The sequence below is a fragment of the Centruroides vittatus genome, unplaced genomic scaffold (assembly GCF_030686945.1).
Source record: "Centruroides vittatus isolate TY-2023 unplaced genomic scaffold, ASM3068694v2 contig_549, whole genome shotgun sequence".
Classification (NCBI taxonomy): Eukaryota; Metazoa; Arthropoda; class Arachnida; order Scorpiones; family Buthidae; genus Centruroides; species Centruroides vittatus.
The window spans coordinates 2,026,834-2,047,586 of NW_027122325.1; the positions used below are offsets into that span (position 1 = coordinate 2,026,834).

The following is a 20,753-nucleotide window of genomic DNA, read 5'->3' on the forward strand; positions in this document are numbered from 1 at the left end:
TTTAAAAATAGAAACCAATTGTTCTTGAGATATGATATATACCAAATATCTATAATCAAATATGAAAAACATGCTTATGGCATTCTATCCATATTTGTTTATGCTTACTTGTCTGAACAAGTATATTCAAACATGAGTTTCTTTAAAAGGAAACTAAGAATATGACTGAATAATCAAAGTCTATAGTCTTACTTGAAATAAAAATAAAAGTTTGTTCAACCAACCATCAGCCAAATTAATCAGGCAGAAATTATGCTACAAATATTAATTAAACATTACATGATTAAAACTAGTAGAGGAAGACATTAGGTGCTAGCTCTTAATGAAAGTAATAATTATAATTTTACATTGTTTTAAATAATTTATTTATTTTTATTATAATTTTAATTTTAAATTTAGAATAATCTGGAAGAAAAGAATCAGCCTAGAGCAGGAGTTGAACCTGTACCCTCCGCTTACTGTGCAATGTTACACCAGTGTACCAGTTACACCATCCCTGAGCAATTCCTACCTTCCAGACACATTTATTTAAACTTTAGATATAACAATCCAACAGTTACCCACAGCACTGCCTGGGGACATATTCAATAGCTATCTGAGTGCCATGTTACACCATGCCAAGTAGAGTAATAGCTATCCGAGTGCCATGGCACTCAGATAGCTATTACTCTACTTGGCGTGATGTATATATATAAACATCCCAATAACCAAATGTATTAATAATTAGTCATTCTCTAGTTGTTCTAATTATCTAATGTCTAATCAATATTTGTAACATAATTTCTGCCTGATTAATTTGCTTGATGGTTGGCTGATTATTAATACATTGAGTTCTTGGGATGTTTATATAACAGCTTGTTTTCCAAACATTGAAAAATTTCCAAAGAAATATGTTATGATGTTGGTAATTGTGTGTTACAATGTCAGTGTTGTGCAGGTGGTTTGTTATTTATTCTTGGATGGTCAAAATTGTACATATGGTTGTCATTTTACTTTATTGGGTACTATCTTTCAAAACAATACATTTTACTTTATTTTCTCAATACAGTAGAATCTTGTTTACCAGATTGCAATAATAATGGTAAAAAGAATAATGGATTTCTTTTTCCAGGTAATATCAAATCAATGTAATTTACTTCCTTTTAGCAGATATGTAACTTGAAATTACATTTTTCTAGCCTTATCTATTGTAAACTTCATGTTTTTTCAACATTTAGTTAATATATGGATGCTTCCTTAAATTTGTAGAGTTCAATGATGCACTTGTTATATCTGGGATATGTACAATTGAAGAATTGTACAAAAAGTGTCAGCAGGCTGATTCAATTGAGGAGGAGTTACCTAGTGAACATTCTGGCACTGGTCCAAGCATAGTGCTGAAATTTAATGAGACCGTTGAGTCTTTCCAAGTCATGAAGATCTTCCTGAAAAGTTTCAGCAGAAACAAATAAGATGTATAGTACCTGTACAGTACATGACATTGCTAATATCAAGTGGTTGTTGTATTCAATAGACAGAAAAGCAGCATCAAAACAAACTAAGATAGATGAGTTTTTTAACAAATTGTGAAATCAAGTGAAGTGCTAATGAGCATACATAATTTGCCTCTTTTTGTGAGTACAGAATATACTGTTTCTGACACACACACAGTGCATAATAAATCTTGTAACATATGTGTTTTTATAGAATAAAGAACATATCTCAAGAGACTGAATAATTCAAATATAGGTATTTCTTGTATGAAGAGGGTTAAAAACATGGAAATTTTTTTGAACAACTGATATTTTCCTAAATATGCAGGAAATCCATCGTTCATGATATGGAAAAACGGACGATTTTCAGTGGCCCAAGTGCTCTGTTAAAACAGGAGTGTACTGTATTTGAAACAGATGTTTCATGAAGTTTGTATTCTAGTTTTCTATTCATTCCATATAAGCAGTATGATTTTTTATAAATACATTTAAGAAATATATATATATATAGGTCTATATATTTAATTATTCCATGTTTTGTTTGAATATCTATAATAATTTTTATTAAATTAGATCACAAAATTTTGCAGAAGAACTATGATGGATAACAACCACAGAAGGAACTTTGAATTATTAATCAAATGTTACAGCTGGATTATTATCAGGCTATTATGAGGCTATTTAATTAATCAGACATTAGAATTACCTGTACTACAGAAACTGTTAATTTTGCAGGATTTATGCAGTTTTGCTAAGAGGCTATAAATATGATATACAATTTCAACAAATTATGATAAACACTGTATTTACAATAATCTTTTCTTCTGACAGCAGATAAAACTAAAACTCTGATATTTGAACATTACTTTCTAATGAGAGCACAGAAATTCTAATGTAAAACTGATTGCATCATCTTACACTCTTGGTTCTTATATACTCCAAAAGTAAATAGAAAAGTGAGAAACATATCAGTTCTTAAATCCTTCAAATAAATTTTCATCCAAATATCAATGAAAATGTACTCTTATATTATGCAAAGTTATTCTTTATATCCAAAATACACAAAGATATCTGTAGTTAATAAACACTGTATTCACAATAAGACTAATAGATATTAAAATTGATGAAATCCCAGTTGAATGTAGAGAAAATAGTAGTAATAGCTACATGAGTAGTAATGGCAAACCTATAATATATGGTTGGGTGTTATACTTACATAAATACACCTTTATAAGTTTTTTCATGCTAGCAAGCATAAGTCTTCAGCTGCATCCTCAGCTACATGATGATGCTGCTGAAAACTTATGCTTGCTAGCATGAAAAAACTTATAAAGGTGTATTTACATAAGTATTACACCCAACACAAAGCCAGATATGTATATAGAAACATGCCATTGTGGAGTTGTTCTTAGACTGTAGGTGTAAAAGTCATCCCTAGCCAGCACTGTGATTAACCACGTAAGGTTATATCTAAATTTAAATATATCTGGAAGCAAAGGCTTGCTCGAGGTCCGGTAGTGCAACTGGCAAGCGCACCGCACAGCAAGCGGAGGCTGCAGGTTCAAGCCCTGCTCTAGGTCAGTTCTTTTCTCCCAGATGTTTCTAAATTATTTAATAAATTATTAAAATTATTAATTTAGTTAAAAAATAGCACCTAACATCTACATCTAGTAGCAAATTACTTAGTATTAATTATTAAAATTAGCAAAATTATAGTCCGATTATTTAGGCAATCATTTGGTGATTTATTTACTCAAAGATAATGATAACAATAACTAAATTTTGATTACAATAAGAAAGTTCTTACAATGTATGTTTTGATACCCACTGATTTTGATCACATTAACTGACCAATGATATTATTTGCAATTACAATAAGCATGGTCCACTGTAGCAGAATTATCTATTGTATACTTAAAAAAAAATATTAACCAAAAGAAAGTTTTTAGACAGATCTTTTGGTGTATTTAATAGAAAAAGTTCTCTCAAAAGTTTTCATTTTAATATCAGCTATATTTACAGAGCATTGCGTCTTATAATATTTCTGAACATTCAAAACATTTGAATGTTTTCTGGTTTTATTGGGTTGCAGTTTGAAAAAATCATAGATCTATAAATTTCCACTCCATCCATCCATCCGTCCGTCCGTCCATCTTTCCTTAATCTCAAGAACAGTTAGATAGATGAAATCATATCAGCTTCGGGGCAGGAGGTCCTGATTAACTATGAACTTTCAATGCACACTGGAAGCCATGATATTTCAATTCAAAACTTTTCTCCTGAAAGCAGTTAACAGATGACCAGCACAACTCTATTGTTAAAGGAAAAGTATGATGTACAGGGGCTAGCCATTACTAATTTGAGGTGGAGAACATATATTTTAAATTTAAATTTAAAATTTTTGCTTAATTTATTAGTATTATTAGTCATGTTATTAGATTTCATATTATTAGTCTAACGAGTGCTTTAAATTAAAATAGTTTAGGTGACATAACACCAACAATTTATTGTTGGTATTAAGTCACCTAAACTTTTATTTAAAGCACTTATTTATTGTTTAAGTTGGTAGAAGAGAAACAATACTGGTCAAATTATTCATTGAGTCTTCAAATTAGATAAAACTATAATAATAAATAATGCTTCTAGCCCACATCTTTAATTAGATTGAATTAGTAATCCTAATAAATAGGATTAAATAGGATTCTCCAAAATTAAAAAGGAACCAAAATTCTTCTAATTGTGGTATTATTTACTTACTTTGCATAATGTTATCAGTCAGGTTCTTTTTTTTTTTTTTATCAATTTAGATAAGTTCCAACATAATTACAATAAGCGTTTAAACTTCGATGTTCTATTTTTCTGCGTTCCGTCGCTTCCGTTTTTTGTCTGAAAAAGAACTATTAAGTTTGAAAATGTTCACAGTTTTTTGTTTTTTCGTCTTTTCGACAACACCGGTAACAGGTTCAGGTGTGTTTTGATAAGCAGAGTCTACTACATTTCCAATGGAGAGCTTTGCTTTAATATAGAATTTGTCTAGTGCTCCATTTAATGATCAACATAATTAAACATAATTGGCATAATCAATATCAAAATTTATAACTAAAGTTTACAGAAATACAAGCAGACAACAAAGTTAAGAGCAATATTTATCAAGTATACTAAAAACTGTAGTTAAGTGCTTTGCATTGTTGATATAGTTATAATTTCGTTTTTTTTAAATTATTTCAAAGATAAATTTTATACCTGAAAATCTCAATAACATCCTTGCATTTTGAGCAAACACATGTATTAAGAACACAAATGTTTTTGGTATATTTGCTGGAAATGCAAGGATAATGTTGAAATTTTTGAAGTTAATCATAGCTCCAGCTTTGTCACTTTTGATAAAGATTATAGAACAGATAATAACTCCATTTTGCAATTCTTCATAAGTTGTATGTAAATAGCAATAAATGGAATTTAAAAAATAGTTAGCATTGGATGAAAAAGTAGTGATATAAGAAAAAGTTTAATTATGAGCAAGAAATTAGGAAAGCAAGAAATTCCACAAATTCACTCTTCATCTGTCTTCAAAATTTAATGTGTATTTTTTCTATAATAATTTTATTTATTTTTTTCATGAAGTTATTAAAATTTTTAACAAAATTTCTGAGAAGATATTTTTCTAAAAATTTGATTTTTATTCCTTTCTTTTCCTGCAGCTTTTTTCTTTGCATAGTTATTAATAGTATGTCTAATCATGGCTCTGCATTTATATTTTTGCCTTTATCCTATTTTGCACGAATTTTTATACAAGTACTTTCTTTTCTACAATTGTTCTTAATTGTTCATTCCACATTCTTTATCATTTTTTTCTTTCCTTCTTGTATATACAAATATTTTTTTAATAAACAAAGCAAATGAAACCAATCTCAAGCATAATTTTACAAAAAAGCAAAAAGTGATTAGAATTTGTTTTTTATTTGGTTTGTAAAAACAATAAAAATTATATATAGTATTTATTTCAGTTAAGGATTCCAATTTAGGAAAAAAGTAGAGACAAAATAAGAAACAAACTCAGATAATGTATATTGTAAATTAAAAATCAATTATACATAGCAGTAAATATTTTAATAACTTGTTGAGTTTCCTTTTCTTTCCAACACATCTTTCAATCTGTTTGGCAATGATTTCACTAGTTTTTCTGTGATATTTACCTTAATTTTTGCCCATTCATGTTCAAAGGTGCTTTTCAGATCATTTTTATTACAAATATTATGTTTTCAAATCTTTTATCTAGTTCATTCCATAAATGTTCAATTACATTTAGGTCAGGAGACTATGCTGGTGCCTCAATCACTTTTGGGGAATTGTACAGTAGCCATTGTTGAACTTTATGAGATTTTTGTGTTTCGAATCATTATCCTAATAAAAATGGAAAATATTTGAGATACCCAGGTTTTCTGCAGAAGTCTTTAGATTTTCTTTTAAAATATTTAAATATCCTTCTGCATTCATAGTTCCATCTATAAACACAAGTCTTCCAACTCCAGAGGCTGCCATAAAGGCCCACACCAAAACACTTCCTCCTCCATGTTTTACTGTTAGCACAAGGTTTACCTCTATTCAGTTCACAATTTGGCTTTCTCCATACATGGTTTAACCATCAGAGCCAAAGATGTTAAATTCACTTTTGTCTGCAAATAATTCATGCTTCCAGTATTCATAATCTTTATCCAACATGTTTTTTTGCAAACTGGTAGCAAGCTTTCCTGTTTCTTTCATTAACAAAAAATTTTACCCCTGCCACGCTACTATTATATCCTTTTTCCTGCATGACTCTTTACTGTTTCTGGGTGAACATAAACTCTAGTGTAATTTTCCAACTCAACTGCAAGTTTTGGTGCACTTGTTTTAGGACTATTTTTTATTTTTCAGATTATACTGTACTTATCTTGTACTGTTAATAGTGTGGTGTCCAGATCTTCATTTATTCACAGTTCTATGTTCATCTCTGTATCTTTTTGTAATATCATGTACTGTTGAGCTTCTTACAATATTACTAATATCCCTAACTGATATACCTAACTTCCAATTGTCTATTACTAATTTTCTGATATCTAATGTAGTTTCCCTACAAACTTTTTCCATTTTTGCCAAATGAAAGCAGAATGTGAGAAATAATATTCAAGGTTGTTATAACTGATATGACCATTACAGACTACCATAGAATTATGGGTTAAATCTCATAAAAATCACAAATAATAATGATATCTTTAAGCTGTCTGGTTAATTTTTGTGACCTTGATATTATAGGACACTAATTACTTTATTGGTTATGTGTCAATTTTCCTGTTATATTGTCAATAATGTAATAGTATATAATTAATTTAATTACAATAGAGAAAATAACAAGAAAGTTTTGTTTAATATTACTTTTATGTTAAAATTAGTAGTATAAATTAGTTTAATGACAAAAGTGTCCATGATTATGACTCACTGTATACAGCCATTAATGCTCTATTTACTTTTTGATTTATCAGCATATTAATCATTATTCATTGATTTCTCTAGTTTCTCAAAAAAATTTGAAAAAATGTATTAGTATTATATAGGCAAAATCTTATACAATCAGTTATCATCTTAAACTGGCTCCAATAATGTTTGCTTATTAAACAATAATGGGAGTAAATGATGATTCCGGCATCAATATTGGTAAATAATTATTTTAAGATATCATAAGTAACATTGATAAGTTAAGTTATAGATATTAAACTTTGAATAGTTATCTATTTTTGGATTAATAATCAGACTACATAATTGTTGTTTTGTATAGTTCTAATAAAATATCTGCAGTAGTAGTGTAGTAGTGTAATTTTTATAGAAAAATAATTAACTATTAACTGAATTTATTAGAAAAATAAAGCTAGGCCTATATATTAAGACACAATAATACGATTCTTTTTTTCATAATCTATAGATACGAAATGATTTGACAGAAAGGATTAAAAGCGTATTATATCAATCAAGATACTTGACAACAGCAATTTTTTAGATTTGAAGAAATATATTAATAAAATTATTGCAAATAAGATAATAAAAATCAATACATAAACTGTACTTTCATTGATAATCACAAAAACGTTCTTTCACGTACAGTGTAAGTTTCCTACGTAAGGTGAAAACATTTATAATATATTTTTGATCATTATTTTTACAAATTTGTGTCAAATACAAGAATAAATTTCTTCATTATCAAAAATAATTTAACAAAATGAGGAAGTTTCCTACATTAACTCTTAAGATTCAGTTAACTAATTTTTTTATCTGCACGATAGAACATTAATTTTTATTTTTTATCTTTACATTATATAAATTTATTTCATATTTTTACATAAAAATAAATTTTAAATTACAGAAATTTTAAAAGTCATTTAAAAATTTTAATTTTCTCAAATTTTAATTCAGTTTAACTTTTAAATTTTAATTTGTCAAAGCATGCATTTTATTAAATATTCGACTACGAGTAAATATATAATTTAAAAATTACTACTACTATTGCCGAAACATAACTAATTTACATTTTAAATTAAACATATTATATTTAACAAACAAAACCATCAAATAACACAAAATATTAATCTAAATCTAATCTAAAATCTACAGATTTTAAAACTACTCTTAGAATATGTAAATTTAAATTTAAAAAAAGAAAGAAATGTTATTTTTGTTTCATAATTTTTAAAACATATCAATAAAAGTAAGATTGATCTTTACATCAATTTTGACTGAAATAGAAGACATATTCAATAACACTAGACATAATTATCATTGGAAAAAAAGAAAAGATAAATAAGTAAATAAGAAAAATATTTTTTATAAATAACATGAATAGAAAAGATATTCAATTAACTATTAAAATTACCAAAATCATTTATTTTAGCCACAGATAATATAAAAAAAAAAAAAAAAGGAGTAGACGAATGAAAGGAACGAAGGATTAAAATATATAATGTTCAATACAGGCAATGCAGAAGAAAATCTGTTTACATTTTGTAAATATTGGAAGAATGTCAAAGAATACATTCGAGTCAATTTAAAATATTGACAGAAATCTGTAATAACTTAAAATCACGCTTATTGATATTTTAATACACGTTTTTTTTACATCTATTTATCGAAAATTCGCATTCACATTTATTATACTAGAGTACAGTTGAAAGATACGGGAAAAGAGATGTAATTATACCTGATAACGTTCCCCAAAAGGAAACGCAAATAAAAAAGAGCCAACGATCCAGCATCCTCCTCTCGCTACCGGTTTATCATCGATGGAAATAAGGATCACAATCGACGCTCGTTCCGATGTTTGGAGAAACTGTCATGGCGATGACGGGTCGAGTTAAAAATGACAAAATTCAATAACCTTTGCGTCTACGTATCGAAACATTGTCGTTATATCTGTGACGTAAACAATAAATCAGAGAGAGTAAATACTCCTAAAAGACCATAAATCGGATGGCGACCACCGAGAAACAGTAGCCACACTCCAATTCTCGATAACCAAACCCGAATGGAATCGCATTGCGCATGCTAGACCGGCGCTTATTAGTGCAACTGGCTTCATGATGAGAGTCATGACTCCTATCGACTACATTTAATGCGTGCTCGATTCGCAATGCACACACGTAACTCTCTCATGTTAATGAACTTACGCTCAGACAGTTTGTTTTTAATCGTAAATATTTTATAATCTATACTATTATTTGCTGCGTTTTATTTACAATTACTAATCGCGTCCATCAGATTTCAAAATCATTTTTAATTTTTTATAATCTATATAATTTATAATTTAATAATAAATCTTCAGTTTCGAATTAAAAAAAAAACAAATGTTAGGTGCGTAAATCACAGATGTACTGCACGTATACAAGTACGGTGCGTACAGAAATTGTATTGATAGTATCGTAGTAAGTGTATTTTTATCAGTGAAAGGAAATGACTCCAATTTAGCTTCTAAACAAGAAACGATGATTATTTTGGATATTATAATTAATAATCATAATTAAACATTCACTTGTCAACTTTCGACTGATATACAACTATCGATTTTACGCGTTTTATAGCTCACATTAAAAAAAGTTTCTACCTTATTATAAATATTTCGAAATAATAGTCATAAAACAAAATATAAGATATTCGACTTAAATTAACCTATTATTCAAAAAAAATTAATTAGGATGGTAAATAGAATAATAAAGTCGACAGCATTAGATTTTTTTTAAAACTCTTTCTGCCCTGTGGGCACTAAGATGACCTCTTTTAGCAAGACCATTATGTATTCGGCCGGGTGGTGAGGGACGGGACCCGACATATCCGGACGACCCCCCCCCCGAAAAGCATTAGATGTTCTGGAAAAAAGGGTCAATGCTTTATAAATCGAAATATTTTCGAAATTGATATCGTTATAATCCATTCTCTTTAACTGCCTTTTTTTATATAGGGTAATTCTCGTGTGACAAACTTTTTTTTTTAACTCTTTCCGCCCTGTGGGCACTAAGAGGGCCTCTTTTAGTAGGCCCATTATGGGTTCGGCCAGACCCACAATGGGGCGACCGGGTGGTGAGGGACGGGGCCCGACATATCCGAACGGACCACCCCCCGAAAAATTCCTGGGGATTATTCGACCCGTTCGGATTCGATCCCGGGTCCCCCAGAGCGGTAGGCTGCCACCTTTACCGCTCGGCCATCCGGCTGTCGTGTGACAAACTTTAAAGGACGGTAGAGCACACGACAAAAAACACTTTGCGTGTAGGAAAGTATGGGTGCAAGTGACGTGTTCAGACACAAAAACAAGAAATAACATATGAAAAAATATATATATAAATTGTTTGCTTACACAGTGGTTCTTAACCTTTTAGTGATGACGGACCATTTATCAAAATTTTTCTCTTGCCATGGACCACGAGCTGTTTGGCAATAATATAAGTTCTTATAAGGTTGTTCTATAAATTAAACATGTATAAAATTATTCGAAACCAAGAGTATTATATTATTTGCAAAAATGTTACATTAATTATATTATTTTAATGCAATTTTTGTAACTGCATAGTGTTTACCAACTGCTGGATTCTTTGTTCAGTGCTACTCAAAGCCAAACGCATGTCGGCACTGGCATCCAACCGATTTCGATGTTTACTTTTAATTATCAAAAGCACTGAGAATCCTTGCTTGCATAAATATGTGGTTAAAAATAAAGTTAGGTACCGTAAGCAATTTCTCGAATTTTAGAGAAAGCGATAGCTTTATGGCTCCAAAAATCTTCAAGATTAATTCCTGTCTCGAAAGTATCCTTGCAGTTACTATCGTGTTACATTTCAATTAACTCTTCTTGTATTTTATCCAGCACCCCAGAAATGTTGACTATGAAAGGATTGTGGATCAGTTTCCGAATAATGCCTTCCAGGAGGACTTTTAAAGAAAACTGGCCCCTATTCAGGTGTTACAAACGTGGAGAAAACCCGGAGAACTCCACGTGCCAGCCCATCCGAACGCATTGGGAACCTGCGACCAAACTCTCAGTGTTTAGCGACAGAACCGCTCGGCCACTGGTGGGCATCTCAGCACACTGTCTGTCAATAATTGGGTTCAATGTATCAAACGCAGAAAAATTCTCTCTTCCAACTTTGCTGATCAATAGGTCGATTTTAGCGATAAACGTACTGATTTTATCTTCAAATGCAAATATATTGCTAGTGCCTTCCAATTTCATATTTCCTGACCGTTGCAGTTGAAGGTTCAATTTATTTAGTTTGTGCAAAAAAATCCACTAAATAAGCAAAATGTATTTGAAATTTGAACTGACAAAACTCGTCGTCATTTATTTAATAATTTTAAGATGACTTCACGGACCACTTCGGGTGCTTTCAGGGACCACCAGTGGTCCACGGACCACCGGTTAAGAACCACTGGCTTACAGTATCGTTGACAAGTGCGTCTCTACAGCAATGTTTACAATAATTGCTCAAAATTTATCAATTATATATATCAAATATCAAATTTATCAAAATTAAATTTGATCAATTTTCTGGAACGATTACAATCGTTCTATAATCGAACCAAAATGCAATAACAAATTCGAATTTAAAACGGTTCGAACATTTGGTTAAAAAATCGAAATATATAAAAATATTTATAACAATGTCTGAAATGTTATCAATTTAATACACCTATGTACTCAATAAAGACTAAACATAGTTGAAAACAAAAAATCGCATTTAAAATAGTACAGTAGAAGCCGTTCTTCAGTTAAGCCTTAATGCTCTCCCTCTCTCCCGCGGAGAAATTTCGAGAAATCCCTTCTTAGTGTGCGTTTTCATGATATACCCTAACTGTGTACCAAATTTCACCTCTTTAGGTTCAGCGGTTTGCTCTGGACGATGATGAATCAATCACCCAGTCACTCAGTCAGTCAGGACAAGTAATTTTATATATTTAGATGAACAAAATGGAAATTATTTAGGGTGCATAGAACTTTTAGCAAAAATTGATCCCATCTTACAACATTTATTTAATTTTGCAAATAAAGGTACTGGGCATGTCTCTTATTTATCAGCAAATATTTCCGATGAGTTTATTAAAATATTGAGTAGCAATGCTAGAAGTTTTATCATCTTGGAATTAAAAGAAGCAAAATATTATTCCATTACAGTAGATTCGACGCACGATATTTCCCATGTGGATCAATTAGGTATTATGGTTAGATATGTCAATTAAAATGGAACCCCCATGGAAAAGTTTTTAAAATTTTTAGAAAATAATGGTCATAAGAGCGCGGAAATTGGAAGATTGAATTTTAAAGCTATTATCTGAATTAGATATTAATTTGCAGGATTGTAGAGGGCAATTTTATGATAATACCTCCAATATGTCGGATATATACAGGCAGCAGCGCCGCTAGCTGTTTGAGCGCCCGTGTGCAATACCGATTATGCCGCCCCTGTTTAACTACGACTAACTACGCTGAGCTTGCCAGCAATACCAATTTGCCGTCCCCTGGACGTGCCGCCCGCGTGCGGTGCACGCCTTGCACGCCCGCTTACGGCGAGCCTATATACAAGGGCTTCCAAGCACGCATTAAATCTCAAAACAATCTTGCTATTTACGTGCCCTGTGGAGCACGTTCTTTCGATTTAATTGGAGAATCGGTGGCGTAATGCTGTCTAGAAGCGACCAAATTATTTTATTTCTACAGAGTTTATACAATATCTTTGCCGCGTCAACATCAAGATAGGAAATTTTAAAAAAATATGTTAGCACCAAAAAACAGTTTTCAAAAAGTTAAGCGACACTCGTTGGTCAGAAAGAGCTGATTCAGTGAAAGCAGTGGTTTTTGGTTATGCAAATTTTAAAGACACTTTGAATAAAATTCACGTTAGTGAAAGCATTATCTATATATATCCCGGGAGGGGTCGCATGTCCGATTCTGACCCACACACCTTATATTATGATTTGCTGTATCGTTAATAATTTTGTTTTACTGATGTGACTCACAGTAGCTTCCTATATTCTTTGTTATTATCGGAATGCATGGACATTACTCAGTTTTGCAGAATGCATTAAAAGATAATGGCTTTTTGGTGTCATGGTGACCCAGAGCGATCCTTTACTTCTGCGTAAATTTGAATTATTAATGTAATGTAAGTATAATAAATATAATTTCTTTAAATCATGAAGTAACATATCTTTTCTATGATAAAAATAACATTCATTATCACTAATTGTTTCATGTTTTTCTAAATAGAATTTTTCAGATACTTATAAAAATTTTCCCCAAAATTTAACATGTAAATTCCAATGTTAATAAATAATTAACTAAGGCTTACAAAGTTAACATATATGTTTATTTAATTACTAAACAGAATGGAAAATAATATTTAGAAGAAAAAAGTGAAAAAAAGTTAAACTGTTAAGATATAAATTTATATGTAGATATAAATTTGGATGTATCTAGTATATAAATTTATATTTAAAATGCGGGTCGAGGTGACACGCAGCGACCCAAATGAATTGTCAAATCATACACCTCCTACCGGGATATAATCGAGACGAGTTGATAATAATAATAATAATAATAATCAGCGCAGAGCCCAAACGGTTAGGAGTTGAAAGTCGAAATTTGGTACACAGGGATACGTCACGAGAACGCACACTAAGAAGGGATTTTTCGAAATTCCTCCCCACGGGGAGAGGGACAGGATTAAGGCTTAACACTTCCATCAACAATGGAAGTGTTACGTAACAATGAAATTGTTAAGAGAAAGCGACGTGCAAGACGCAGATGCAGTTTTTTTCGTTTTTGCGGGAAATCGAACATATTTTTAGACCCATCTAAAAATTCTCTAATTAGTCTGGAAACAGGGGATCTCAGTTCTTGCATTCTGTGAAAACGGGTAAGGTTGACTATAATGTAATAATCTTAATCTTCACTATCATTAATTTTGCCCGAGCAACGCCGGGTCCACCCGCTAGTTAGATTATACGCTTCTTTAGAAAAATTTTTAAGTCAAAACAAAATACAGAATCATTTAGCTTTTACAAAGGTATAAAATTGTTCGAATGTGATAAGTACCAACGATTAAGCAAAAGAAAAAACAGTACGACGAAAATACTTCGGAAAAAGTTGAATTTGATGCCAATGCCGAATTTCGCATAAATACACATTGTTGTTATTGATAAACTTCTATCAGAAGTACAAAAGAGAAAGTGTGCCTATAATGACATTTACTCAAATTTGGCTTTCTTATCAATTTCAAAAATTTAAATGAAGACAATTAGAGAGAACGCTGCAGAGTTAGGGTGCGACTATGCAGACGCAAGCGAACGAATTTTCCGAGCGAGCGAGAATATGTGGCGAGAAGAAGCGAGACGCGATAAATATCAAAACCTGTTAGATATGTGCGAGAACCAGAAATTCGCTCTCGCCAGCGTTATTTTTCGCTTCTCGCTTGTGCATGGTTTTCCTTTGCGAAAACTAAATCGCTCGCAACCTCTCGCTCGCTCTAAATTCGCGTCTGCATAGTCGCACCCTTATGTTGACGATCTAGAAAATAATTTTATTGAAGAATGTCTCCATTTTAAACACGTTTATTTATGTGAAGATTAAGAAACTATACCTACTGCGGAACTTAGTTTGAGGACAATAATTGATTCAAAAATTGAGTCTACATTTCTTCATGCGCATTTTTTTAGGTATTGCCGCTAAGGCCGGATGGCCAAGCGGTCAAGGCGGCAACCTACCGCTCTGGGGAACCCAGGATCGAATCCGGACGGGTCAAAAAATTTCCAGGAAATTTTCGTGGTGGTTCGTTCTGACATGTCGGGCCCCGTCCCTCATCACCCAGTTGCTCCATTGTGGCCTTGGCGAACCCATAATAGGCTCTACAAGGTTTGTCCAATAAGTATCGAGAGTGATTTTTTCCTGCCAATGGGAAGGGGTGGACGACAGTTTCTAAGGGCGGGATCGGTGGTGGAATGTCACGTAAGCTACGAGACCCGGCTCAGTTGTCTCCGAGCCTTTGGAGTGTTGTAGATCGCGACCGAAGTGAAAGTGTGTTTAGTGTTCGTGTCAAGTTGCAACCATCGAGCATTTTTGCCATCAAATTTTTTGCGTTAAATTGAACAAATCCGCGAGGCTCACAAGGCCTTGTAAGCCATGTCCAAAACACGTGTTTTTCAGTGGCATAAAACAGTGGCGTGCTGTCTATGGAAGCACCGCTTCCCTTGTATTTTCTAAAATATAAATACATATTGTGCCATTATTTTCATATTTAACGTACTTTGAATTGATTAAAATTTGTTATAACCGCATAATGTATCTTACTACAAATTTCTATACTACATGTGAAAAACAATGATAAGATTGCTATTGTACTCGTACATTCGAATATAAATTCGTATATACTGGTACACATTCCCAATGGAAGCGCTGTATTGTCGAATACGGAATAGCTTCCACGGCGAAAATATTTGAATCGTGTAAAGCAGCCAGAGTATACGCGTTCGCGCATGCACTTTAGAGCCGCCGCAAACTACAGGAAGCAAAAGCTAGCGTACTCTCGGTCGCGCTCCTAAGCTCCGCCTTTTTTCCCATGATGCTATGGGCCATTTTTGCTAGGTAAGCTACTCAAGCACGAAGCAGCCGCAAACTACACAACGTTTGCTCGCGTAACTAGTCCACATGACGTGGAATCCAGGTGTGGATTGGCTATAGAATAAAGATTTTATTATAACCTATACTTGTCAGTTTTCGTTCCGTCAGTTATTATAACGGAACCTATCTGTCAGTTTTCGTTCTGAACTTTGAAACAGAATGGGAAAAATATGCCTATTAGTTAAGCCTAACTAGGCTTAAGCCTACAAGGCCGGATGGCCGAGCGGCCAAGGTTAGCAGCCTGCCGCCCTGGGAGGCCCGGGATCGAATCCGGACGGGTCGAAAAATCCCCAGGAATTTTTCGGGGGTGGTCCGTCCGGATATGTTGGTCCCCGTCCGTCACCACCCGGCCGCCCCATTGTGGGCTTGGCCGAACCCATAATGGACTTGCTATAAGAGGCCCTCTTAGTGCCCACTGGGCGGAAAGAGTTCAAAAAAAAAAAAGGTTTAAGCCTATTTATAAATAACTATTTTAATATACAACGTTTATACCATTTTCTTTTCAATACTGAATGTATTAATCATGTAATTTACGTACATCGATAAAATTCTATTATTTCTTTTTCGACGTGTGGCATGTTTATGTAGTCATCCATTTTCCGCTGCTCTCTCTTGCTAGCGTAATGCTCTCGTTGTTGAATTCTGTGAACAGCGAGAGTACTCTCGTATCGCTGCCCTAGCAAAGAAAAAACCACGTGAGCAAGAAGAGAGGGGCGGAGCCTTTGACGTCATCGGTTGTGCTAGGGCACGTTTGCTAGCATTTTGCTCTCGTAAAGTGCTAGTTTGCGGCGGCTCTTACAGAGCACCAACCACACGCGATTTAGCTCGTGGATGCTACACACCAAAATAATGCTTCCAACGATTCTATCCAGTGCTCGCACAGCTTCCCTATCATCAAATGCCACTGTACGCCGCTGGCATAAAAAAGTTCAAAGATGGCCGACACACATCGAGGTTAATGTTACCCTAGGTATACAAAATGGCGGCTCTTCTCCGACTCCAGCATACAAAAGCCAGGAAACAGTGGGGACGCACGTTTTCTAAACCTAACCTATTCTAATAATTTAGTTGCTAATAATTATGATAATTTATTAGAATAGGTTAGGTTTAGAAAACATGCATTCCCACTGTTTCCTGGCTTCTGTATGCTGGAGTCAGAGAAGAGCCGCCATTTTGTATACCTAGGGTAACATTAACCGACATCGAAGATGAGCAATGCATTGGACACCCCAACAGCGACCTGAACTGATGAAAATGTGGCCAAAGTGCAAGAACTTTTGAGTATTAGGGTCCACCGCATCCGAAAGGAGATCGCAGATTCCTGGATGCTCTATCACGACAATGTGCCAGTCAACAGTCAAACGTCGCTAATTGAGAGGGAGGCACTGGCCAAACACGTGACAATGCTGCTCCAAACACCCTACAGTACAGATGTGGCTCCCCGACTTCTTTTTGTTCCCTCGTATCAAAGGAGCCTGAAAGAACGTTGTTTCGGGATGATTAAGGTGGTCCAAGTGGCTTCGACAGGGTGCCTGAACGGCCATGCAGTTGCCGCCTTCCAAGAGGTGTATGAATACTGGAAAAAGTATTGGCAGCGGTGTATTGACGCAGGGGGGTTATATTTAGAAAATTATTAGCTCACTGTACATATGTCTTCAATAAATTTTTTATGATTTCAGTCCCGATACTTATTGGACAAACCCTGTAAAAGAGGCCCTCTTAGTGCCCACAGGGTGGAGAGAGAAAAAAAAGTATTTCTGCTACAAATTGCAGCAGTGAATCTTTTTCAGCACCTAAACGAATAAGAAATTTGTTACGCTAATCTTTGAGACAGGGAAAATTGAACAATTTAAGTATTTTGTCCGTAGAGAGTGATTTATTTGTTTAAATACGTGTGATATTAGGCCTATTAACCAATTTGCCAAAAAAAGAGCTAGGAAAATAAATATTTAAGATTAATTTATGTTGTTTTTATTTATATAATTTGTTTTTTGTTCATATAGGTTATTTGAATTTTGTATGAATTTTATTTGTTTATTGGTAATATATTGACTTTTTCTAGTTCTGAAACTTTTGTGAAACTTCACTGGTCACCCCACTCCTGCTTCTCCTCCTGTGTATTTTTTTATGAAGAGGGGTGCATTATTGTTAATAGCCCATGGGTGCCAAATATCCTAGGATGTCCCTGAATTCGCATTTTAAAAATTTTTTATTCGTTTAACCCAGCTCCCCCAAGATTAAATCTTGAGTGTACCACTGAAAGCATGTGATCACTGGTTTGTCCACTAGGCCTCTTGTGAGCTAAGAGAGGAGGACATGCTGATGTGTAGAAAAACTGTTCGAGTAAACGAAAATGCTCATGTAACTATTCTGTTCAGAAATTTAAGAGAATAGCAGTTTCCATTTTGTTTTCCTGTTAAATGTTTCTTCTTAACAGTAGTTAATGTTATATTGCCAGTTTTCTGTACCTGGGAAGATCATCGATTGTTTTATTCGTACTTGTCAACCTTAGATTATAGATGAGGTTAATAGTGAATCCAGAAATCTTGAGGGGGGTACAGAAAGATAGCATACCTTACAAAAGTTACTACGTGAGATTTCGGCTTTACTCGAGAAAAACCCTCAAAGGGGATGCAGCTGCATCCTGTGCACTCCCTAAATCCGCTCCTGGATATGATAGCTAGGAAAGGTTTCTCCTTAAGTGCCACTTTGGGCACGTGTGCCATAGGTTCGCCACCCCTGGCCTAAGCTACAATTTCTTCAATTTAATCTACAGATTTATAGTTCACATAAACAATCCCTTTTGTAACCCTGTGTTAAATGAATCTGTAACTATACTTAACAGCAACTCCTCCAGGTAAGAATTGGTAATCAGGATTCACACTTTTCTTCCCAAATTGTCGGACTTGTTTGAGATAATTAAGTAAACAAGTAATTCGTTGGAGACAAAAACCTTACAATCCTTCACTATTTTTTGACAGGTGATGTCACTTCGCCTGGTTGTGCATTAATCATTAATTTCACATTTCTAAATGAAGTAAAATTGTTTCTTCTTCTTAACTCCCAGAATTTGTTAGAAAATGTACATAATATATGCCATTAAGGTCCACTTAATGGCATATATTATGTACAAATTTCATCCTAATGATTGAATTATAAAGTAAAATATTTTTCCCAAAATTGGTGATACTCAGAACAGTTTGCATTCCAAGATTGGTTGAAATTTTCCCAATAGTTCTTTTTACAGAACACACTGGTCTCTTGAATTATGATCACCATGTACTGTACATTACACTGTTCAAAAGTTTGAATTACTGTATATTGCAAAAGACATACAATGGGTGATTGTTAACAAACAGTTAGGACTGTGAACAAATCGGACAACGAATACGTTCACGAAAGATTTTTATGTTCGGATAACAAACAAACACTTTACTGAAGAAACACAAGAAGCAACACTGCATTTAAGATTTTTAAAACTATATTTTACTGGTACCTATGAATGCTTTATAGACTTTCAGTTATATACATAACCTTTCTTGCACTAGTTGACTTCTGTTCTCTGAATTTTCGTAAGTGCTTTTCTAAACTTTCTATTTAAAAAAAACTATTATTATTATGGGACCTAAAAAGAGTGGACTATCAAGAACTGTGTTCATTATGGAAACTAAGCAAAAGATAATAACAAAGGTAGAGAGTGGGCAGAGGATGTCTGATGTTAGGCAGTATTGCTTCAACAGGTCTACAGTAAACACAATCTTAGCTAAGAAATATATAATCAAAAAAACTCAAGCAGATAAAGGAGTAACAAAACACATCTGAGAAACAAAGATGTGCCATCCACGAAAAAAATGGAAAGATTGCTTTTAGTTTATTATATATAAACAAACATAGTAAGAAATTATATAATTTATTTATTTTTTGGGGTTTCCAGAATGAATTAATCAAATTCCCATAAAACAAATCTATGGTAAATCAATAATTGGTTAATGAACAATTTGGGTAGCAAACATTGTCTTTGAATGAATTATGTTCATTAACCAATCACCCACTAAATAGTATTCTGCAAATTTTTATTCCTTCATTTTTTATATTTTTAATGTGTTAAAATTTTAGCAGGATTCAGTACAGAAATGCCCTGTATATCAATTTTATAACTTGTGGCCAGAAATTGTACATCCCAAGGTGGTCACATAAATGAGATTTTACTGTATATAGATGTATGAAGTTAGTGAAAAACCTCTGAGATGACATTAAATAGGGTTCTTACAGTCAATTTTCCATTTAAGTCAGCCTTATTAACTTTTATTATTTTTTAATCTGTTAATAAGCATACATTGGCTTACTTATAAACTTGAAAAATTTTCTACCTATATTTAATATTTTAAAAACAACATATCTTTATTTTTTCTTTCTGATTTTACTAAATAAATGTTTGCAAGAAGTCAAATATAACTTATTTTTGTCCCAAGCATCTTTCTTAACTTTCTTTACTGCCATTTACTGATTTTGTGCATATAATCTGCAGGTTGTTTTTCAGTACAATTTGAAACAGTGTGGGTTGTGTCAATGTGTGTTATATGTAGATTTTAAATTGTAATCATAAACCTGCACCTATGGAACAATGGCTATTCCCATAGGGACATGGGATATGTAAAGGTATTATTTTTGTTCTAGCAACTTTTTGCAGGAAACACCACCATATGAAGAATATAAAATGTTCAACAACATATGGAAAAAGTTTTTTTGTTTAATTTACATTAAAATATAGTTCTAGCTCATTACACCAGGGGTTGCTAGGTTCGTAAGTCAAAAATACAAGAGTTATTAGATGTGGCAAACCAAATACTTGAATAGTTTTCACAGTATAACAGTTTTGACTCAATGCATGCGAGTGCTATATGTTACCCATCACAGTAATCAAGTGAATATATATTTTTTTAAATTATATCCTTTTTTTGAATGAATTATATTTAATTTGTTACCACTGCTGCTTCATCCTTCTTCCTAGCTATTTTCTTGAACATATCATGCAGTATCTGTTGCTTCATGTACTTGGGTCTCTCTAATAAGTTTATCTTTTAGCAAGT

At 33.0% G+C, this 20,753-nt stretch overlaps 1 protein-coding gene across 1 annotated transcript in view; it reads right to left on the reverse strand.

Annotated features, from left to right (window-relative positions):
- Positions 1-9,094, reverse strand: part of dtn (transmembrane protein 132C dtn) — a 67,259-nt gene extending 58,165 nt beyond the window's left edge. The window contains exon 1 of the mRNA XM_067274457.1: positions 8,701-9,094. Within this exon, the coding sequence (XP_067130558.1) occupies positions 8,701-8,755 (55 nt within the window). The 5' untranslated portion in view covers positions 8,756-9,094. The remainder of the gene's footprint in view (positions 1-8,700) is intronic.
- Between the last annotated feature and the right edge of the window lie 11,659 nt (positions 9,095-20,753).